General features: G+C 40.0%; 3 protein-coding genes across 4 annotated transcripts in view; all 3 read left to right on the forward strand.

Annotated features, from left to right (window-relative positions):
* Positions 1–10,527, forward strand: part of LOC145478648 (uncharacterized) — a 41,547-nt gene extending 31,020 nt beyond the window's left edge. For both annotated transcript variants that reach the window (XM_081456743.1, XM_081456742.1), the window contains 14 exons: positions 184–260; positions 747–892; positions 1,215–1,311; positions 3,188–3,410; positions 3,946–4,060; positions 4,584–4,732; positions 5,032–5,108; positions 6,874–7,027; positions 7,365–7,486; positions 7,946–8,031; positions 8,112–8,221; positions 8,452–8,580; positions 8,688–8,865; positions 10,270–10,527. In XM_081456743.1, coding sequence (XP_081312869.1) covers positions 184–260; positions 747–892; positions 1,215–1,311; positions 3,188–3,410; positions 3,946–4,060; positions 4,584–4,732; positions 5,032–5,108; positions 6,874–7,027; positions 7,365–7,486; positions 7,946–8,031; positions 8,112–8,221; positions 8,452–8,580; positions 8,688–8,865; positions 10,270–10,511 — 1,905 coding nt within the window. In that variant the 3' untranslated portion in view covers positions 10,512–10,527. The remainder of the gene's footprint in view (positions 1–183; positions 261–746; positions 893–1,214; positions 1,312–3,187; positions 3,411–3,945; positions 4,061–4,583; positions 4,733–5,031; positions 5,109–6,873; positions 7,028–7,364; positions 7,487–7,945; positions 8,032–8,111; positions 8,222–8,451; positions 8,581–8,687; positions 8,866–10,269) is intronic.
* Positions 10,528–14,166: 3,639 nt separating this feature from the next.
* LOC145468810 (uncharacterized) lies at positions 14,167–18,517 on the forward strand. Its single transcript, XM_081452515.1, has one exon. It carries the CDS (start codon positions 14,728–14,730, stop codon positions 16,654–16,656), a length of 1,929 nt encoding a protein of 642 aa, XP_081308641.1. The 5' UTR covers positions 14,167–14,727; the 3' UTR covers positions 16,657–18,517.
* A 998-nt stretch (positions 18,518–19,515) lies between these two features.
* On the forward strand, positions 19,516–24,000 carry LOC145478657 (galanin receptor type 1-like). The gene has a single exon (XM_081456753.1). It carries the CDS (start codon positions 20,184–20,186, stop codon positions 21,276–21,278), a length of 1,095 nt encoding a protein of 364 aa, XP_081312879.1. The 5' UTR covers positions 19,516–20,183; the 3' UTR covers positions 21,279–24,000.
* The last annotated feature ends 121 nt before the right edge of the window (positions 24,001–24,121 follow it).

Genomic DNA, 24,121 nt, shown 5'->3' on the forward strand with positions numbered 1-24,121 from the left:
CAAATTAAAGTAATGTTCAGTCTAAAATAGAGTCCCATAGTATTTACTTCTTAATTAACTTGTGCAGGTCATGTTATAGAAAAGCTTTTATTTTTTAGCACCAATTAAATAGAACATTACATGTAAATTTGAAAAGGAAGAAAATGAATCATTTTTAATTTATGCAACTTGATTTTTTTGCAGACATACCATTACATACTGTATGCTGCACTTACTATTGCCTCTTTACTTGGTTTGTGTACATTGCCATGGTCACTTGCGTATCCTTCAGTTTTAATAGCCCAGTTGCTTGTTGATTAATTTGAATTCTTCAAACTGAAGCTGTAGTACAAGGGTTCTGGAAGAATATCTGTCCTTGGTCTTGACAGTAGGGACAGAAGGGTTTGAGTGAGGTCCACACAGGAAAGCCTGATGGCTGATATTCTTCTGATTTAGTCCTGAATGAGCTTGGTTTATTGTTTTGTTTTGTTTGTTTGATTTTTTTTTTAAAGCTTTGGTTTATGACATACTCTTAGCATGACTTGAGGACTGAAAAAGAGCTGTAGAAACTTTTCTGATACTTAGAATATAGATATGTATTGGACCAACAATAAAGTACTCTGATAAGTTTGTTGTGTAATAAAACTGTTTGCAAGCCTGGAAAGCAATGGCAACATAGAATGAATGTAAATTTTTATAACTTGGTACTCCAATACTAGAACATTGTCTCGTTTTTGTTATAATTGCAACCTTGACAATTGTGAAAGGTATAAATTTTCGTTTTTCTCTGTCCCTCTATGGGGAGTAAACGTACTTCTTGGATTAGTTACTTGTCTTTCAGTGCTGTGTGTATTTGTAGCTTCTGGTCCCAACAGGGAGTGGTTAAATCCCCTTCTGGTCACTCAATCATTAGGTGAGGCCCACTAACATGAACTTTGATGTCTGATTTCCTCAGCTGAAAATTATTGACCCTGATTGAAAGATTTGGGTTATCTAAGTTGTATCAAAAGTCAACATTGGTACCCAGTAAAACTCAGAGACTAGACAAATCTTATGTTATTCTTGAAGAAAACAACATGGTTATTTCACCATCATTTCATTTGCCCAAACAAAATTGATTAGACCAGTACAACAATTTTAATAAGCACATTTTACAATTCAATGTGCATTTCTTGTCACTGTAGATTAATTTTTCACATCTACATTGTACGGGCTTTTTCTCTGCTTCTCTCTAGTGTTCGTGCTTTGTGAAAATGTTCTTGCGACTGAAAAGCTCTATCCAGTCTACTTTCTTTTGGGAACCATGCTCTTTGCTGGTTACATTGCTGAAAGGTAAGCTAATAAACATACACAGTAAGGCAGCTTCAGTAATTCACATTGTGCTCAACTCTTGAAGGGCACACATTACGTGTATGTCAATTCCAACTGAAAATCAGGAGTACTCAGCAAATCTGCTCCACATACATCCCTTCCTCAACTTAATTAAATGTGGCTGCCAAATTTTTATATTGGAAGTAAAATTTCACTTGGAGTTTTGTCACCAAACAAAATCTTGCCGGGAGTTAAAAATATATTTACAAAACCTTGCTAGAATGTGTATATATAACATTATAACCCACGCTTAATTTTCGGGAAATTCTATTGGCTACTTTACGTCACGTGGTGCAAATTTACTGGGCAGTTATCACGCAGTAACCTCCACCTGCGTCGATAATTGCCTTGCGACCAGGAGTCGACCTGCGGCTGTTTCTGTCAAAAAGAAAAAAGCTAAAAAGAATAAATTCAGCTCTAGAATTTCACCTTTTCATCGCTTTTCATGGAATCCGCTGATAATGACATTAAGAGAAAAAACTGGTCTCCAATGCCATTCTGATAAGTACAAAAAAGTCAACAAAATATGCAGAAAATCAATGGGAGGATTATAAAATAAATAAACCCCTTTCTGGCTCGCTGATATGTTGGCTGATGATGTCCTTGGCTGAGAGATTGTCCTCAAAATTTCACATTTGCCCTCGAAGCTTCGCTTCTCGGCCAAATATTCATTTTTCAGACAATATCTCAGCCACGGACATTTTCAGCTGACATACCAGGTGCCAGAAGGGGTTTATTTACTAAATAGTCTCCATTTGGCGCGAAAATATGCTAGGATATTTGTCCACGGACATTATTTGTCCCGAGAAGTGAACAGTTTTCTGAGAACGTAGCTTGAGGAAAACTGTGAGCTTTGAGGAACAGATAATGTCCAAGGACAAATATCCGAGCATACTTCCGCCCCAAATGGAGACTATTGTGTTGATTATTCTTCAAATCTTTTTCACGACACACAAAGCTTTGAAAATTTGGGGATATTCTCGGATATTCCCCAGTTTTAGCTGGGGAATATTCGGTCACATGACGTGTTTAGACCAATCGCACGCAAGCGAAAATATTTGATGGATTATAATGAGTGATATTGGCTGGCAAGAATCATTATTAACAAATCATGAGTCTGAAATTGAACTTTAATGGCCCTAGTGGGGTCCTAGTGGCTGTAATTTCCGTTCTCTTTGGACAATATTTACAAATGAATATATGAAGGCGTTTATTTTGCCGTCTTAGCAAGTTTTCTACTGGTTCATCCATAATGCAGTGGCCATCGATTGTTATCAAATAATTCATTAGAGTGTTGACAGTCAAATGTTCATATATTTGAGTATGTATCTACGTCAGACCTGCTAATGGAATGGCTACACACTTATTTCAAACTGAAAAGAATACTTAGTACTTAAAGGATCTCTAACATGACAGATTAGTAGTGGATTCATCAAGACAAAGTGTAGCGTATAGCAACACGTCTCTACAGTGAAGCAAGGCTGACCATGATGGTGGATTTTTAGAAATTCAGAGTACTTATAATGCCATTTCAATAGGGACCTTTAGAGTGGACTACGAGTACAAGATTGAGTACCAGTAAGATTTAATTTCAAATCAGTCATTTCCAGACCACTCGCTCTTCATGTTGGTTTTAGGAGGGAAGCTCATGGGATGAGTTGGGTATGTGACATGATAATGTCAAGCCTGCAAACTAGAACTGAAAAATCGTTCTCCTACTCGATCTCGTATTTGTATTCAAATCTTAAGTTTCCTAATAAAGTGAATAGGACAACCATTGACAAGAAGTTTATCTAGATTAAACTTTTCGTACTGATAATGTCATTTCTGTTGTTAGGTTGCACAGTGTGGGCAGGATTCATTCTCAGTCAATGTTGCTGTGCATTGCTATCCATGGTTCCAAGTTGCCACTGTGTTTATCTATGACCCTCCCCTTCACTCAGACAACCTCAGTATTGCTGCCCAGCATAGTCCGTATGTCACCGTCAACTCTGATGTTTCTCTTTACATTTGTCGTAAGCAAGATAATTGAGGCACCCAAGGACCTGATATTAAATGAGGTGATTATTCAAATTATCATTTTCATTTTATGTACAATTATAAGAGTATTTCTTTTACGTAACGTCTTTCTAAGCAGTTTGGAATAACAAGGTGGGAGATTTACACGTAATGGTCAGTGCATCAGACTTAAAATCAAGAGGTTTGGCCTGCGGCACAAGCTGAGGTCGTTATGATGTATTCTAGTGCGAGTTCCACACTTTAACTGACCAGCAGACAAAGCAACCTGATAGAATCCCCTGAAGCAACCTGCTAACACCTCATCTATTAGCAGTAACACTACTCCTAGTCTCCTATGTGTTTAGAGAGGTATGATTACCGAGATAAGCTCCAGCAGCGTGGACTAGTTTGTCCATGAGGAGGCAGTCCTTCATTTACCTTGAAATAATTGGTGCAAGTATGGACAATACAGCACTGAGGCATGTGTGCTTTAAAATCAGTGACAAACTGGAGATATGTTCATGATGATTTGTTCAGTTTGCTGTTGTTTTGTGGCTCTAGTGAAGAACCCAGCTCTAACTTTTGCTTTACTTCTAGGGATTAAAGCTCTGTATAGCATCAGGAATTGCAACAGTTGGAGCATATGATGTTCTTGTGCATCCTTTGTGGTTTATGATGACTTATAGAATTCCTTCACCTGCTGATGTGTTGGGTGAGTGCAGTGTTTTTCTGCCAATAGTTTACCAGTAAGCTGCTGTTGAATATGGCAGCTGAACTCCCTACGTCTTTCAAGAATCCTCCTCACCCCACCACTTTTTAAACTGTTCGTTTTCCATTTAAAAGAAAGTGCGCGGCAGTTAACTAACCCTAAATATGCCATTTTTATATGGAACCCAGCCCGGTGTGTTTTGTGCATTGTAGTTTGCTGTCATACATGTAAGTGCTTGAAGACGCCTCTGATGTATATTAGTTATTCAAAGCTTTCCAGTGATATACCATGAAATATCCCACAAGTTAATTGTATTTTCTTGGTACACACACAATCCTTTAGGCAGCCCTTCTTAGACAAATGTACAGTAGTCAGTAAAGTGAAGTGGCATTTCGAGCATGGGAATGAAAGAGCTAAACTTTGGCCTTCAAGTTCATTTTACTAGAAAGTGACTTTAAAAGATGTTGAATTCGACTTTAACTTGGGATTAACGCAGCATCGAAACATATTTTTTGAACTCTTTCAGCTGGTGTGCTGTTCATTTGGGGAGCCCTTTGCCTCAAACTTTCATACATGCACTTTTCACACAATCTCTTTCTCAAGAGGCTCAACGTCCTTGTTATGTGTGTGAGTGTTCTAGTGGAAATTATCCAACCAGACCTGAATGCTTACAGGGTGAGTGTTATACCTTTCTTCACAGTTTGAAATGTAAGTTTGTCCCTGAACTATCCTAAATTGAAATTGGGAAATTTTGGTGAAGAAAACTGGAAAATGAAGTAGAGAAAATTAGCGCCAACAATGAACATACAGTAGTGCTCATGTGTGTATCTAAGCAGTATGAAAATAGAACCCAAGCCACTTTGGTGGAAGGCAAATACTTTGAGGACTATAGGAATAAGTAAAATATTTACTTCTTGTAGGTTGTTATTGAGTTTTAAGAAAGTTTATTGCTTTTTGTTACTTATTTTTATCAGGTTCTGCAAGGATTTATCATGTATATGGTCTCATTGTTCTACCCAGCCTTCACAATTGACAACATTTTGTTATCAGAGTAAGTTGTGTACAGTCGGGGCTCAAGGAATAACCACTACTTTCAGCTGGAAGATTACTTTCATATAAACTGCTTTAAATATCCAACAGGCACGTGCTTTCTTGCATATCTACAGAATTGCGTTTTCAATCAAAGTGCTCTATGAGCAAACCCGTCGATTTCCCAGTGGGTGATGATTGGCATGTGTGGCTTACGGGTTGTCCTAGTTACATGAATTACCATATTGACTTCTGGCTCTACTTGCTATAACAGCAGTCTTTTTTTTTCTTAAATAATAACTTTTCATGCATACTACATGAAGTATAAGAACTGGCAAACCTCCACTACATGAGCTGCTTTGCTCCAGTGAATTTACTTTTTCTCAGTTGAGTCACTCTGTACCTTGTAAACGTCTCGTCGCCTTTCCCAACATATTTTTCTTCCCGCCTGAAGACGAAAGCGTAGTCTGTTTTACGTGACTCAGTGCAGTTAGATCGAAAGCAAATGTGTTGCGAAAAAGATCGAAGCGACTCTGCTCGCAGGGTAGCTGCAAAAGATCTTCAAAGAAATCGAGTTTTTTAGTATGAATTACCAACGCACAACATGTAAGCCATGGGATGCAATTTGAGGTCGATTATGCAAAACAGTAAGGTCGCGTAACGTCAAAAATTGTTTTCTTATTGGTTCCAAGCTTGAAATAAGTACATGTAGCTACTTGTGGATGTCCTTCACCAAAAAAGGGTTGAACGAGAAAACAAAAAGACCAGTGGCTTAAAAAAACAAATGGAAAAAAAGCTGATGAATCCTGGAATCTAACTCAGGTCCACTAGATTGGAACGTGGCTGCTAACCATAGAAAGCTAACCATATTACCAGAGCGGTAATGTACAATAGCAGCTTCCAGCAACTTCACCTCTGTCGTCAAAAACGTTCCCAATGCGTATTACAAAAGCCAACATTTGGTCTTGTTTAGAGTTAACTGTCAATTTAAGATTAGAATTGTAACAGAAATGTGAAATGAACTATACCCAGAAAGCAAACAAAACAAGTTTCCATTTTTAGTGCGACAATCGCAGCTAGACCTACTAGTGTAAAACGATACACGTGCGTGCGATATTGACTGATACAGTGATTTCAGGAGCTTTATCTACTGGTCAGCGGAATTACTCCAAAACGTTTACAGATGATGGAATGACATCATTTGCATAATCTGCACCACCACCAAAACCCAATAGATTGCTTACGCAATCTCGGGGTTAAAAAAGGGCGATGACGATGAAGAAGAATTTGTAACGCGCAAATTCCATATGGAAATGTTCAAATGCGCATTACATCTCAAATTATCTAAAAGTAAAAGTTAGAAGCCCTAAAAAGTTACAAATAGGGCTAACTAATCTAAATCACAGATGGGGTGGTTATCAAAGGCGGGGAAAAAAGAGTAAAACAAAAATAAGACAAAGTAAAACTTAAAAAGCTAAAATTCTCAGAAAATTACAATATTATTGTAGCATGACTTAAGCCGTGTCTCTGTGGCTATTGATGTTTAGTTTTCGCTGCATTCACGAGGTTTTAAAATGCAGTACAGACGTTGTTACTGACGGTCTTTAAAATGCAAATGAGCACGTCCGCCTTTCTGATTGGTCCATTCAATAAATACTGCGCTCTGATTGGTTAGGACCTGGTTGAATGTAGTATACTACCCACGTCTTCTTGAGTACTTTCGTGCTGCAAATGAGGCTGCTTTATTGTCACGGGTGAATATGGAAGCAACGATTTTGGTTTTTCAGGGCTGTATTTCTCCCTTGGCTTATTCTTGTTGCCGTATCAGTGCTGATAGCGGTGCTAACAAAAGTAGTAACCATGGAACAGGCTCCTTGGTCGCAGAGGGTCACCATCGCTGTTTTGATTGGTTTAGCACCCGGCTTGAAGGCGTCTTCCTTGGTGAGTATGAAGTAGCCTGCGAGCGAACGAGTCGTGTTAGAGCTTGCTCGCTATCTAACTGAGTGTACAAAAGTGTTAGAATAACCCTCGTTCGTGGCCGTTACTAAACTTGTAAGTAAAACTCCCTTTCCTGAATACAGTACAAGTGGTTTGTTCTGAGTCGTTCCGTCTATTACATTGAGGGAAATAAGAACTTTAGTGGATTAAAAACGTTTCAAATCCTCATTGATTGGAGTGTTAGAATGGTTCCTGTGCGGCCCAGTGCACCTGAGATACTGTAGTAGCTTGTTTTAATTCGTTGACATCACCACCCGTTGTTTTCTTTTTACCATGACAGATGCTTCCTGTGTTTCGTCCTCCTTTCGTCTGTCTCTTTTGTGGAATCTCATCCGCAATTACGTTTTATTTATTGTTGACGTCTTGGAAGCCAATTCACGGACAAGCACCTGCTAACCTAAGGTATCTAGCCAAAAATGTGCCACTGGCCAAAGAGTAAAAGCAGATACAGTGCTTGCTCGCTCTGGTTTAACGAACCCGTTTTTTGCTAAATGTTTCTGAAAGTAAGAAAATGATTTTGCGCAACTCATTTTCCCACGGAGCCGAACAAAACCAGCGAACTTTGCAGGCTTACAGTGTGTAGCTTACTCCAAAAGAATCATGGTAGGAACTGGCGAAAAAATAGCTAATTAGATCTCATTTAAATTCCTCAGATTCGCTTTGTTCAGGGTCGCCTTGCATCATGGATTGTCGATTTTGTCATTCATCACAGCCCAGTCGTGGCCTGTAGATTTTGAATTTGGTTCGCTTGTTTATTAGGAATCGCCTTTGTAAAGCTCTCACTCAATTTCAGCTCCAATAGCTCCCCAGTTTATTTCATGCCGCTGTTTGAACTAACATCTACGTTAATTTTTTTTTTAGCTTTCCTTTTCTGCTTCTTAGTGGCTGTTTTCTGGTCTGTGTTTTGTCAGAAACGCTAACTTCCACCCGCCTCGATTCACGGAAAGGTTTGTTAACGCAATTCAGCAACAATGTTAATTAACCGCCAGAATTTTTATGTCTTTTGTTTCCTCTTCCCTTGTTTAAGGACCTCACAAGCCCTCTCAAGTACCTTCCAGCTTATTCTATCACTTGGGCCTTTACCTTGTTCTGGGTCTTGGACTGAAGAGAGACGCTGTGGCACAGGAAGAGAGTCTGGTAACTAGTGTGAATCCATGATGCATCATAGCCTGATTCTTAGACGGTCCAGGTCGCTTGCGGCCACGCACTGTCTCCGGCGTGAGAGTCCGTGTCCTCGAGCGACTTGCACCGTCTGAGAATCAGGCTGTGATGCATTCAGTCTTTCACTGTTTTTTATTTTTATTTTTAATAAATCGTTTATTAAAGTTATTATTTGTCGTTTTATTCTTTTTGGCTTGTACATACAGGAAGAGAAGAAAGGCAAGCTTCCTACTGGTCTTGTTCTTCAGAGTTTTTCATTTTTCTCCAACATCTCGATAATCATTTCATTTTTCTTGGCTCTGCTATGTTCTCCTTCTGATTACTGGGAATTATGGGTAGGTGGTTTGACATTAATGATAAGCTGATTACAGTTAGAGTATTGATGTTGCTTTCAACAATTTATTTTTCTCACCTCATGCAAATCTCCTTTTCTTATTCTTAGATTACACTTGCCATTATTTTATTGTTGTTTCTGAGGCCGGAAGGCACTCCATACATCCAGGGTGTTCGGCTCCAGTTCTCGCCGGCCCTACCTGCCGCAGTAGCTTTGGCTGTGTGTATGTACTCTAGGACTGTAACTGAAGCATTACCAACACAGAATACATGGTTGTCAGTGACAGGTATGCAAACATTCTTGCAAGTCGTAAAGCACCAGATTAAAACCCTGCGTAGCAGATCCAACTCAACAAAAAAGAAGGCGTTCTCGCAGTTATGTACCTACATACTCAGACTTCATTGAGCTTTGCAGCCTAATAGGATATGTGTTGTTATGAACCTTGTTGTTCCACCCAACAAGTACCTGGAAGGTTATAGGTTTGACTACTTTTGGGGACACAGATTGTGTTGTTGTTGTTGCTGTTGTTATTATTGTTGTTGTTGAGTGATTGACTTGGGGCGTACATGTTACTTAATTTATTGGCGTAACAGAACAAGCGTTTATAATCGTAATTGCTCGAGGTTCATCTTTCTCTTAGATTCCTTCACCTGTTGTTATTAAAGAGATGTTTGTATGGCCACAATTAACAAATGAGTAATCCAACAACTTCACGAGGATGGTCCCCTTTAATCAGTCATATAGACAGGTCTTCACTTAGTGTCGAAAGTAATTTGTATTTGCTTTAGTTTTTCATAACCACACTCGAATCGACTCACAAAATCTCGCGCTACTTTGTCACCTAGTCAGAAGTAAAATCAGAACCAATCGAACTTGCCCCGACATGTTTTGCCGCGCTTTGCGTCGACTACATATACATTGGTTCACTGGCTTGTCTGTAATTTGTGATTGGCTTGGGTGATTGCTTTGGTTTTGGTTTTCCGACACTCAATTGAAAACTGCGCCATAGGGCATCCATGTTGTGGAACTACTTTAATGAATGTCTTCAAGACATGTTTAGGGAAATAGCAAAGTAACGAACACTCGCGCACAGGCGCAGCTTAACAATTGTGTTTTTGAATCCGCTAACAGCTTTGCTCTTAACCTAACAGCCACGTAGCAAAGAGTGAGGGTTTTCATATGGTGCCTACTGCATTAATGTTCTCAGCATTAACAGTCACTGGCCGAATTTATGCTAGAGACGAAACGCCCGTCTGAGACAAATTAGCAGTTTGAGGTGGGTTAATTTGTCTTCCTGAGATGGATAAGTCGTCTAGGTAGAAATGCGATGTTTAGACGAATTTTGTGGCCAAATTCGTCTTTCGCTCGCGTCTTCAAGACTTGCTGACAGCCGAATCAGTTGAAGGCGAGTTTGGTCACATAATTCGTCTAAACACCAGACTTATACCTACACGAGTTATCCGTCTCAGGTAGACAATTCGTCTCACACGGATACTTCGTCTCTAGTGTAAATTCGGCCATTGTTGCCTTGCTTATCTACCTTCCTTTCTTTCATTTCTTCTTATCTAAAATAATTAGATCACTTATGGTTAATAGTAGTTCTGTTATTTATAACGATCAATTGTAAAGTTCAGGTACATCCTTCTTTGTAAGTTGCAGGTTTTGTTAATGTTATGACGTTATTTTACAGGTTATGTTTTGGAGATGATGGTCCTGTTATGCTCCTTACCTACATATGTAGTCTTGGCGCATGCGTTATGGCGTGAAGGCGAGATATCACTACTTGAACAGCAGCTTGTGATGTTTACAGCTCCTAGTAACGTAGTACTCCTGGTCTACTGTAGCACTCTATCAGCAAGAATATTAGGCTTTGTAGGAACTGCCGCTGTCTATTGTTTGTTTTATTACGTAGAAATCATTGAAAGTAAATAGATGCTTTAACTGGTAACTCTGGCTTATTGTCTTATGGTCGAAATTTATGCGAATGAGTGAATGGAAGACGTAATTTAAGTGTCAAAGAGTATTTAGTTAATTGGGAACACAATTTACGCATTAAAATATATCTTATCTACATAAAATTAAAATTATTTACAAATAATGAATAAAACGTTTATAAATAAATAAATGAAACATGTGAACTTAGTATGATATAACAATAATAACAACGAATATTTAAACAGGATGACCCATTAGTGTATTCAACACTATTATCAGAGGGGTCCTGTAAAAGAAACTATAGTGAACATAAGGTAAAAAAAAAAGGTAAAAAAGGTAAGAATGGGTACAAAATAGTCTTTCAATTTTCAAAGATGATTACTTATGCTGATGACTCTGTAATTTATACCTCATCCAAAGACGTTGTCACGATCCAAAGAAACCTCAATGAAGACATTAACTGCTTATGTCGTTGGTTCAAAGAAAATGGACTGATAGTCAATTTTAAAAAAGGGAAGACTGAGGCTATTCTCTTTGGAACTGCGAAAAGAATCAATTTTCAGAGAAATGAGCTTAATATCTCTGCTAATGGGGCATGTATCAACAATACGTCTGTTTACAAGTACGTGGTCGTTGACGTAGACCCAAATTTGAACCTTATATCATACTTTGATAGAATTTACAAGAAAGTAGCAGGCAGAGCTAACCTCTTAACATCAATCCGTTCGCCGATCGACCAAAAATGTGCTGAAACAATCTATAAAACAATGATCTTGCCTGTTTTTACATACAGCGGATCACTTGGTCTTGGTTGGTCAGAACTTACAAGATATCAAATGCACACAAAATGTAACATTTATAGCGGCCCAACAGCATATGTAAGCTGTCCACTTCATTCCCTGCCCTTCCAGCATCGTGCTAGTCTTAAAATGAACTGTGTAAGTTCTTGTTAGTCTCCTTTTTGGCCTTGTAAACCAAAGTGAGTAATCCCTTCCGCGCCATGGATGTGATATGAGGATCCCATTAGCACGTTGTTAATCACGGGTGATGCACGCTATACTCTATACTCGGCCCAAATTATGGGCTAAAATCACGCGCCAAATTATCCGCCAAATCACGCTGTTTTCACTACTCCTTCTTTGTCCATCTCAAATTTTCTAGTGGGCTGTTGAAAGTCATTCAGCTCCACTTATATGATACCGATTCGTGGATCCTTTCCGTATCGGTTTTCAAGAATATCTTAGAGCTACCTGTTTGATAAGCTACTCCCACAACATCTATGACCAGGAAGTAGATTCGACAAAAATCAATTTACTTTTTTTTCAAGGAGTTAATAATAATAAATAAATAAATAATAACGGTTTTATTAGCAAATCCAAAATAAAAAATTGGTTCCTTTATGCTAATATAAAAGGCTAACAGCTAAAAATATAACTTGCTTACAGCAAAAGACACTAGAAATAGAATTTGAAATTATAAATGCTGAAAGATTTTTTTAAAAAAATTAAAAACCGAAAATTATTTATAAGCCTTTCTTCAGCTTTTTTTGTTAGCAAATCAGAAAGCTGGAAATGAAATAACCGAGTTTAAGGAGTAGCAATCACCAATTTAACCATTATCCGTAGTTTTTCCAAACAAGGAGTGTTTCTCATATTTACTGGATGAGATCCTGGTCGATACTTGGAGGCGAACCGGGCTAGAATTTAACAAAAGCTTTAAAAATTGGAAGGTCAAAACTTCAAGTAAAGCGAGTAGTAGCGTTTACATTTCCTTCCTAAATATACAGTTTTTAGAAACAAAATAAAACCCGCTAGAATGTGGAAGGCATTAACGACGGCTTGGGAAAGTTGAGACATGCGCACTACTTTGTTTCCAGTTCTGGTGTTCGCGTTGCTGTTTGTGCATGTGGTGCACGACAAAACCTTGCAAGTTTGGTCGTAGATACTCTGCCGAGACGAAATCTTCGCATTAAAATTACAACTCCGGTAGCGAGATTTGAAGATCCTTCCCGCTCACCAAGTAATCTCGTTCCCAGACCTCTCATGACTGAATAGATCTGCCTTGGGTTTGTGCGTGCGCTGATCGCCACTTCTGAGTAAAAGTGCGACATTTTAAATCGCGATGAAAAAGCATTTCAGCGTCATTTCAAGTATTTTCAAATATATAATTGGCACTTGATTTCAAGTTAAATACGAAATTCACGACATCGATCTGAAATCTTCTTCTTAGTGATTGGCTTCCTCGGGTAATTACGCAGTTTGTCATGACATAACAATTTGAATTACTAATATAATTAATTATCTGTGACGTAAAAGTAGTTAGTGAGCAGCTTTTCAACTTGCGAGGAGTTTAGCAGCATCGCGGAGACAGTTTTCATAAAAGGAGAGATTTTTTTCGACGAGCAATGAATTTGTGGGTCGGTGTTCTTTTCCTTGTTGTGTCTTCACAACTAGGAATCAATGCCCGGCCCATCCCAAGACCAATTAATGAAGGTATGTGAACAAATCCCTGTTGTCTCATTTTTAAAGCTTCGCTGAAGGAGTACAACTTTAAATGAAGGCGAATTGAATATGCTCAAAGAAGAAATCGCAGACATTGTAATTCAGTTCGCCAAGTAAAGGGCTGCCCTTTCAAGCGGTCAATGATTAAAGCCCTGGCCAAACGGAGTCGCAAGTAGACGCAAGTTCTCGACTTTCGTGCACTTGCGTTGACTTGCCATGACTTGTGTTCACTTTGGTCGAGATCAAATTTGCACGCAAGTCGACGCAAGTTTTTCATCGTTTGGCCACCCAACCCAAGTCGACAGCAAGTTGACTGACGTCCATTAGCCTATTATTAGCCAATGAAATACAGGATATGTCTGCCTTGAAATGTTTTTTTTTTTGCGACCAGCGTGTACTTGCGAGGAAACTTGCGAGTCCGTCTGGCCACCCAACGCAAGTCTCTACGCAAATTCAACTTGTGGCTACTTGCGACTTCTTGCGAGTCCGTTTGACCAGGGCTTAATGGAGGGAATTCAAACAATGGCAAACTTCGTTTAGCGAGGAAAGAACTCGCCTTTCTTTTAAAACTAATTTGCGAAGTAACTTTTCCGTTATTATATTATTAGGTTTTAGCAAAAGATACTCAAGGGTAAGAAAGTTAATCCCCTGTGTGGGCCTTATTCCTAAGGTAATCCCTCTCATTTTCTCTCTCTCTCTCTCAAGTTATTTTTAAATCACTCCAAACTCCGAAAACTCCCAGGAAGGTCCAGAAATAGCCAATGCAGTGACGCGAAATTTATTCGCGTAGATAGCCTGAGTGGTTTTACACGCATTTTCATATTATCCGTGAAAGAACTGGATACCATATCTAAATGTAACTTGACAGAGGTTACTTAGGATTAGGACCTTTATAGAGAATTAACTCTCTTACCTTTCATCCTCTCTTGGTTTCAGTGAGCCAACTGCATACCGATGTTTAGTTCCAACTTAACAAAAGAAAAACAGTTTCACAGGCAATCTTGAAGAATTCAGTTCTATGCGGAATTCTCACGTTTATAGTTAGTTTTCATGGCCAGAAAATTCATGAGTTTGGTGTTTATAATTTTTACCCTTCATTATCAAGTTTGACGACTGAAGGCTATGGTTTTCTTGCGCAAAAAGGTAGAAGTATTTCACGGACTGGAGTACCGAACAAGGTGGAGGGAACTGTTTTTCAGGCATTTAAAAGGCCCTTGTAAGGTTTTTTTTAAAGTTTTTTAGTGGGTTAATCAATACAAGGGCATTAGAACAAGGATGTGGTGTGCCTTCAGTAGGTATGTAAAACGGATAACAATTTTTTGGAAGATGTATGAAAGAGTTATATTCTTGGTCAAAGGTGGTATAAAAACGGTACTAGTTTGGAACTTGGAGCAATTCAAGCCTTCCGGAGTAAAACTTTATTTGGGTGTCTCCCGGGCAATGAGTTATACTAAAAGTCGGTTGTTTGATGAGATTCTTGAGCCACTTACTAGTCTTCAATTTTACTTATTTTCTTTATTTACTTCTTTGCTTTTTATGAAGATGATGATCACCTTACTGAAGAAGAACAAGACGTTGATGGTGAGAGTGTCTTGGAAACTCGGCCCAAGGAACAAGAACATGTTGATGACAGCCACAGTGAAACGGAACACGAAGGGGAGGAATCTGAATCTATCGATCATTATCACGGATCTGCCAGGGAGACACGGGGTATGTCCGTGGACGACGAAGATGAATACGACGACTTCCCATTTGGTAATGTTCCGCATTATTTCCAACCTATTTATATAGATACTGCTCACGTGGAAGATACAGCACCTGAGCACTTGTTGTATTCCCAACAACAGCATCTCGGTACGGAAGATAAGAAGGCATATGATTACATGGATGACAAGCCAGGCTTAGAGAAACCGAATTCCATGGAAACACAGCCTTCGGAACAAGAAGATTATGATGTCAAACACATGGAAATAGAGCAAGATGAAGCACTGGAATCCATGGGTCATGATAATTATGGGTTAGGCAGAGAGGCGCGAGGTATGCTCGATGACGAAGATGTGCACGATGACTTCCCATTTGAACATTCCGCTCTTTATTTCCGACCTACCTACACAGATACAATATCCCGGGAAGATATAGAACCGGAGCATTTCATTCCTTCAAATGAAGAAGACCATGTTAAAAATATCGAGAATTTGGATGAAAATGCTGATGGTGATCGTAGATTTCATGGTCATATGCGAGCTTCTCGGGAAAGTCGTGAAAATACTGATGAAAGAAACGGCCATGAGACAGGAACAGCTTACGAAGGAAACCAAAATCCGGAAGGATCCAATCACTACACAATAAGAAACCCGCGTGGTCAAGATGGTGACAGTGAGTCCTTTGGTAGTACTCACGATGATGTTATCGGCTTGGTGACCAGGTTCCGCACACACATGGAGCCCGAGTATGGAGAAAATGGGGGAAGTCACATTGTGTCCCCTGATGATGTCGTGGATAGCGGGGGTGACAATGAAGACTATGAAGACAATGAGGTTGTCGAAGACGAGCTTCGAGCCTTCGAGGAAATCAAGGCTTCAGAATGGGATGAAGATGATGGAGACAATGGAGACAATGGAGACAATGAAAACAGTGAAGACAATGAAGACATTGGGAATGATGAAGACGATGAATTCGAGATTCAAGACGTTGGAAGTAACTTCGATGAAACCGAATCCTCAGATTGGGATGAAAATGATGGGGAAAATGGGGACGATGAAGACAGTGAAAACAGTGAAGACTATGAAGACAATGAAGACGCTGAGGATGACGTCGAGTTTCAAGACCCTGGAGGTAACCTTGAGGAAAACGAGGATTCAGATTGGAATGAAGATGATGAAGAAAATGAAGACAATGAAAACAGTGAAGACTATGAAGACATTGGAGGTGATGAGGTTGAGGATGAAGACGATGAAGACGAGTTTCTAGACTCTGGAGGTAGCTTCGAGGAAACCGAGGCTTCAGATTGGGATGAAAATGATGAAGACAGTGAAGACGATCAATACAAGGAAGTCGCTGAGGATGATGAAGACAATGGAGACGATGAAGACAATGAAAACCGTGAAGACTATGAAGATAACAAAGACAACGAAGACAATGTAGACGTTGAGGATGACGAGGACGATCAAGACGAGTTTCAAGACTCTGGAAATAACTTCGAGGAAACCGAGACTTCAGATTGGGATGAAGGTGATGAAGACAATGGAGACTATAAAGGCAATGAAGAAAATGAAATCATTGAAGACTATGGGGACGATGAGGACGATAAGGACGATGATAAAGAAGTTGAAAAAGACGCGTCTGGAAGCGATTTCGAGATAACCGAGGCTTCAGACTATGGAGACAACTATCAAGCCTCTAGAGATGACCTCGAGGAGAATGAGGCTGTTGAGTGGAGTGAAGGCGACAAAGGCGACGTTGAAGTCTTTGAGGGTGAAGCCAAAACAAACGTGGACACTGCATACGATGTAAGCGTCTCTGAAAACCAAGATTATGAACTGGTTGATGATGTGGCTCATGCGAGACAAGCCTCCCAATATGGTTACAAAGAGTTGAAAGGTGGAGGAGGGAGCCACATTTCAAAGGATTATGAGCAGTGACCGAATCACTGACTTATTTGATAGGGGGAGGGGAACTCGAAAGGATCTTGTTTTTGCTTACTTTGAACAAAACTGAGGGTAACATTCTTTGAAAGTATCCGCATCCGATCAAAACTTCTAACTTACTTTCAGACACTGATGAACACTGATGAACATTACAGACCTCAGTCTTGAGCAGTTACTTCACCGTCCTCTATTTGTTCTCCCCACAATACCAATTGTTTAAACCTCAATCATTTCATCTCAAAAACAAGAAAATGTCTAATATAAAGCTCAATGATTAAAAGAAAATTCGCAATAAATTTAGCAATTCTCGGCTACGTTATTTACAGAGGAATTACAAGGAAGTTGAGAGAGCTCTTCACTGATCGCAAAACCACACCTAAACCAATCACATTTGGTTATCAAAACGCACCAATGGTGAAATTAAGGGTGGGGTACCTCTGACATCTCTTTGTAAAAGCTAAGTTGGGATATCCAAAGGCTTGTTTCCATATAATCGCTACGATGCCGCTATCGCTACAAATCTAGAAAATGTTGAGCAATCCTTACGACTACCGGTTTCCACAGTGATCACTACTATCGAGGACATAGAACTATTGAGACCTAAAAGTCTTTCTACTAAGTGATCGTTGTCGCTACTATCGCTTTGATCACTGTAGAATGCTTTCCATATGATCACAACGATCGCTAAACTTTTTTTGCAGCCATCGTTCGTGTTGTAATCTGCTGAAGCCAAAGGCTGAAGCTGTGAATGACAATTCTCACGATACACCTTAGGGTGATACTTTCTGCTTGTTTCCAGATCACTTCCAGAGTCATTTTGCTGGCTCGGGAAATGGGATGGACACAAACGAAGAGTAAAATGCGCTGAGGGTTTAGCTAGGGCCACAGTCGATTGCAGCGATATTTAAGAAATAGCAAACATTTTCCGTTTCTTAATCGACTTATGGAAACACGTGTGAACGTTTGGGAGAACGAAAAATGCTCTGAGAACAAGAGCCGAAGGCGATTGTTTCCACAGCTTTTGCTAGTTTTCAGTTCTTCTTATACTGTTACGATACCAATTTGAGAGTAGATGTACTACCAAGGCGTGGATGTAGTTGCGTAACACCTTTTAAGGCTGCAGTAAGTTTCGTTACAGACTAAGTTTGCAGCTATCCAAATTAATTCTTAATTTGGCTAGCAGTGTCCAGATTAACTAATAATTTGGACAGTTCCCTGCGCAACTTAATTAACAAGTAATATGAGTACATCCTAGTCTAATTTGGTAATAAGTGGCTTCAAAACATTCCTCTGAGAGCCAAAATGGACTTCGCCCACGATCTCTTCTAATCTTTTCAGAATTTTTTTCAGCCAGTTATTTCCAAATTGGACAGCATGCAGTCCTATTACATATATTAAAAAAATGAGTGTACTTGTGATATAGATGTTCATTTCTCTTGGTGTCATAACTTTCCGTGGAGATAAGGTTTTCAGTTCTTCTACCCTTAACTATTTTAACCGATATCTATTCCCAAGATGGTTGAAATATGAAAGTTCTCGAATATACCTCAAATTATCTGAAACCTACATGTTCCTACACTTGTTTAACGTGCTGGAACAGAGTGATTTCCCATTACGCCATGCCGATGAATCGGCGGCCATGTTGGTGTCTCAAACCAATCATGTGAAAGGTGAACTTTTTTCTTCCGTAAACACTTTCTTTTGTTTTAATTATAAATTTGCCTGGCTTCTGGCTACGTGAGTGACAACGCACTTTAAAAATAGAAATCGATTAACACAGGAAGGGTCAGAAGAACTAGTTTAGACCTTCACTCGACCTTCAAGCCATCAACACTGAGCCAGTATAATGTCAACACTACGCTTATTTTTGTGAGATTCAAGCAATGAAATATTGATTGAGCTTTGCTTTAGGCGTTTGTCCGCGATTGAATGTATTTCCAAATTATCGTGAGTTTATCTATAACCTGAGTGTGTGGTAGACTTTAAAGAGCGTTTGTCGACCACGTTGAATGCACTATCTGCAGGGAATGGCGCACTTGAGACGCACAACCTATTCAAAGAGTTATTTGTTATATTGTATTTGGCCTTAAGCTAAATACCTGGAGTTTTCATTTATTATCTCTTTAACAATTGGATTATGAGCTCGAGAATTCTATCACGCATAGAAATCGAGAGCGGATGATCTAATCGTTTTAGTGTAAATCCTCTAGTCGTTCAAAACTTTATCTAAATCCTCTTCACAGACACTTCGAAAACGCAAAGAAGCAGCCGTCATTCTGCCAACAACTGCGCACTGCTACGCTACTCACTGTCTACAACAGAATAGATAGTGAGTAGCGTAGCCCGTCAGATAACGACATTCCTGATAGAACGCTGGTAGATTTGTACCACTAAAATACGCATGCTAGATCGCGTGTGGTTTACCACGGTGTCAAAACCGTTCGATTTCGTAACTCAAGACGGGAGTAACACCACAGACGAGACTGCTATTTATGGTCAAGACACCAAAAATAACTCCCCAGGCATCCGCATAGAACAGATTACAGGTTTTTTTTTTTTTTCGTGTCCAATGATGTTCCTTTTTAATTGGTTTATCATGCTACATTTCGTGTCGGTTTGTTTAGCAAGACGACATTAACCCACTTAATAGTCAAACACATCGTACTCAAGTTTTGTTTTTTAAATCCTCTATCTGAAGAGCAATACAACGGGCACTTAATTGCTATCGTCTATTCCCTCTTTTTGCCCCGGGGCGCTATCAAAGCCTCGAAGGTTTGATTTATAGGTGATTTTGAAATGCTAGTGTACCAACTAAATTTTTTGAAGCATTATCGCCAAGCACTTCTAGCAAGTGACTTTTGAGGGATACCTCACATGCATTTGCATGTTAAAAATAGAGAAACAGTCTCTATGGTTCGGGCATTACAAATTGACTATAACAATTTGCAGGAGAGAAATACTACCTCCTGTAAAATTTTACTTAGCTATATTGGCGCACCTATTGGCGTGTTGTTCCGGCTCTGTCAATATTGTCACCAGAGACCACAGCCACACACAAATCGTTTCCGCAGTCAACAAATTTACTCGAGCGTTGAAAGTTATTCAAGTCACGCCAACACGTATTAAACCCCAGAGAAGATGAAGGTTTTGACATCATCCCTTGTTGGCCTTCAAATGTCCCTTTAAATGGGTGCGTGTTTCGGCGAGGCATTAACACTATCTATCAGTGGCTGGTAATTAACAAATAACCTGATAACGGCCGGACTGATTACGTTATCAATCCAGGCCAGTGGGCCGGAGGGACCTAGCTGTGAACTGTAATGTGGGTCACCTTTAAGCGGGCACACAATTTGCAAGGTAATTATTCACCCAAACTTGAATTAGCTCTAAAATAAGCATACAAATTTAAATTTCTAGACGATCCATGAATATTGTGATTAAGTCTGCCACAGAGGATCTACAAGCTCGACTCTCTTTGGGCAAACTGGTGTTTTTACAGTAACAGCAGAAATCTGGCAGAAATGGACTCCAACAAGACAACGTCGAATTTAACTGCCGAGGCTTCAAACATTGCAACACTGACCATAATCCAACTGGTATTCTACTCAGTGATAGCAATCATTGGAACAGCCGCAAATTTAGTCTTGTTTGGTGCTCTACTGAGAAGGAAACATCGAAGCACAAGCGAATATTTCATCCTTAATCTGGCTGTTACCGACCTTATGACTTGTGCTGTTGGTATCCCGCTAGATATGGCCGTTATTTTAATCCAGCACTGGCCATTTGGGGCGTTTATGTGCAAAGTTGTGTACCCATTTCAGACCGCTCTGATTGCAGTTTCTGTGGCTAATTTAACTTGCATGGCTATTGAGCGGTACAGAGCGATTATGACGCCGTTCAAGCCAATGTTGACAGTAAGGGTTGTAAAGATAACAGTATGTGTAGTTTGGTGTTTATCTGCTGCGCTTGTGTCGCCTTACATTGCCATTCTTAAATACAAACACGATGAGCTCAGCTGTACCGAAGCGTGGCAAAGTGACAATCACCCGAGAGTGTTCACAATATGCGTGTTTTTACTCTTCTATTCTCTGCCTCTTTGCGTGATAGCTCCTGCTTATATTTGCATTGGATTCAGATTGCATTTAGACGACAAGAAAATGATACGATTTGACAAGAGGCAAGGAGCTGGAAATCGACAGTTTCATAAGCTGGTCAGGCAGCGCACAAAAACCAATATCATAATCGTGAAAACATTTTTATTCGGTGCGGTGGCGTTTGCCCTGTGTTTATTGCCTTATCACGTTATGTGGTTGTGGCATGACTTCGGTGATGGCGCCCAGTGGAATCATTTCTATGATGCGTTGGTTTTTGCGAACGCTTTGGTTTACTTCAACAGCCTGGTCGATCCGTTTATTTTTGGGGGTACAGTGATGCGACATAATTGGCGAAAAACGTGTGCCGCCTCGCCGCTACTCAGATGTTTAAACATTAGCGTAGATAATCGGCGAAACACAAACAGGAACAGATCCCTAAAACAGCACCGCTGTGACGCTTTAATAAAACAGCCTTGCTATAAGCTGTCAAACAGGGACCATGAACGCACCTCATCTGTGTGATCACGGATCATTAAACCGGTTATGAGGTTTTGTTATATTTCGCTCCGTAGCTCGCTTGAGTTGCTAAGCTGATCTGGGAAATTAAAATCAACGTGGTTTAATTCGAGACTCCGAAACTTTAGACCATATATTGGTGTTTTGTTTCTAAAGGCACAGATTAAACAGGCACAAATTTTCCTTTTCGAAATGCTGGTTGTGTAAGATACAAATATTTTTAATGTCGAATGTTGAATGTTGAACTCAAACAGTAATTCAAACATATACAAATATTCTTATTCACGTCTATGTAAATACCCACTAGAATTTATTCACTGTTAATAGCCGCGTACCCAACTAGGCGCCGAATTTGTCAACTCATCACGTTAAGTTTTTTTTCATCTGACCCTTTTCTATTTTAGCTCTATACACCCAAAGGTTAGTTGTACCTGCGTCAGCGGAAGCCTGTCCAAGGCTCTCGGCTGGTTGGGGAACGCCGAAGTCATTAGCGAAGGAAAAAACGTGGGAAAACTAAGGGGTGGGTGACTAAGCCTGTTTATCCTTTTCTCGCCCGCTTACTTGCCCGGTTCCAACTAGCCTAGCAGGCATATCAGCGCTTTGCCTCCTCCTCCCCTGTATAACGCCCGCTACTCATGCTAGGTCCCACCAAATTGAGGTCCGGTCCATACTACGCAAGAGAAATTTGAAAACGGCGCTTTCACCCCCAATACGCATCAAACGTTTTCCTTGCACGCTACGCCGGAGAACACTGATCGCCAGCGCCAGCGCCGGAAAAGCTTGAGTGCACCTTTGAGGGTTAGGGTTAACCACATGATTATTAAGATGCCATCGCTTTCGAAAACCTTTGTTTTCAAAATGTTTTTGTTCCACACTAAAACGCAAAGCCATCGTTTTCAAATTCCTCCGGTTTGAAGAGCGTTTACGAAAAGCTCCGTTTTCGGTCAGGATTAGATTGAACGGTAGGCCTACTGTAGAAATAAAGCTGCGTTTTCAAATTTCTCCTGCGTAGTCCGGACAGCCCCTGAAAGCCTGGATTCGTGCCATGTTTAAGCACTATACTGAATGAGGGGCTATGTGACGTGTACATGGTATGTCAAGTAATTTCTTTTGATATACAAAGAAGCCTTCAAATTGAAGGAAAACCTGAAAATATTAGGCTTCAAAGGAAAAGCAGTTATTAAATTGAATGTAATAAAGCAAAACCAAACTTATCACTCTGCCGGGCCGATCACAAATTACACAGACACAAACCAATCAAAACTCAAAGCAATTACATATAACGGACGCTAAGCGCGGGAAAACGTGTGCGCGCGAGTCACGATTGTTTCTGGGTGTACTTCTGATTGGATGACAAAGTGACGCGAGTTTTTTTCTTTTTTTTATATATAAATCAATCGCTTCGCGTAGTAATGCAAAACCAAAGCAAACACAGGTCGAATCACGTCTGGTTTGGTTTTCGATTGAACCAATCGCCGTGACACAAAACCAAAACAAATGCGAATTATAAAGGTCGGCACACACGAGGGGACAAGTCCCTGCGACTAGTCTCCTGAAGAGTTTACACGAAGGGACTGGTCGCAGGGACTTGTCCCACGAGCAGTGCACACGAAGCGTTTTGATGAACAAGTCGCAGGGACTTGTCCCAAAAATTCAAACCAGTTTGAATTCGTGGGACTAGTCGCAGGGACCAAATTTTAGCCCCTGCGACTAGATTTTGCAGCAAAAATCGCCAATTCACGCGATGGGATTTGTCCCCGCGACTTGTTGCAGGGGCTAGTCCCCTCGTGTGTACTGACTTTTATAGGTGCATCTCCTGACCAGAGAAGTTCCAGAGTGGAAGAAGTACCGCAAGTAGCCTCAGTTATCCGTTAAATGAGCTTTTTTTTTTTTTAAAGAAAAGCACAAATTTTCTCCAAAACTTTCGATTCTTTTTCGCCATAAATCGGTCCAGTTGACCATTCTTAGCCTCTAACGAGCAAAATTTGGCTCGATGAAGGAATTCATACATTTTTGGTTAACTTATTCATAGTCGTTCACGACAGGCATTTTCTGTTGCCATGCTTCCTCTATGAGCGTAACTCCGTGCTCCACAATTGAAACCAGCACAGACAACCCAGAGTCCCCCACTTTGCTCTGGCGGACGAAAGGCTAACACTCGAAACGTCAGCCTCACAAACTCGCCACCTGACGGTTAATTTGCCTTTATCGACTTCATACTGATAAATCAAGCGTTTCGCACGACGCACTACTTACTGAAAAGATCCCTCAAGAAGACTACTCTTTGACGAGGACATTTCAAAAGTTCAACTGCGTGCCGAGCCAGTAACACTTAAGCTCTTACAGTGGACTCGGACAAATAAGAGCGAGAGGAGTTGTTGGAATAGATTGAGGATTCTTAGCATTAGGTGCACACCAAAGTGCTAGTGAACGCGTTCACCATACCATATGGTAGTTGAAAATAAGGGCTTTTCCAACATGAGACAGTGGGCTTCCTTTATGCCAACTGGTGATTAATTAACCAAGATATTTTTCAAGAAAGAGACATCTGAACATGTGCCTTGGCGGAAAAGAACAGGGTTACACAACACTCGTGATTATTAAATGGTTTATTTCATTCACGTTTAATTGAAAACCAGTATACAACCGATCTGCTATTGATACAAAACACTTTCACTAAACACGTGTCACAAGACCGTTTTTCAATTAACAAAGTACAATTGCTTTTAATTAAATACAAGCTGTATTGCAACTAAGTGATTACTTTATTCCTGAATTATGAACTTCCACAGAAAGAAAACTGTGGAAATAGAGTAAATAATGACGGTATCTAAATGGTTGTCGAGTCT

Source organism: Orbicella franksi, chromosome 2 (assembly GCF_964199315.1).
Source record: "Orbicella franksi chromosome 2, jaOrbFran1.1, whole genome shotgun sequence".
NCBI lineage: Eukaryota > Metazoa > Cnidaria > Anthozoa > Scleractinia > Merulinidae > Orbicella > Orbicella franksi.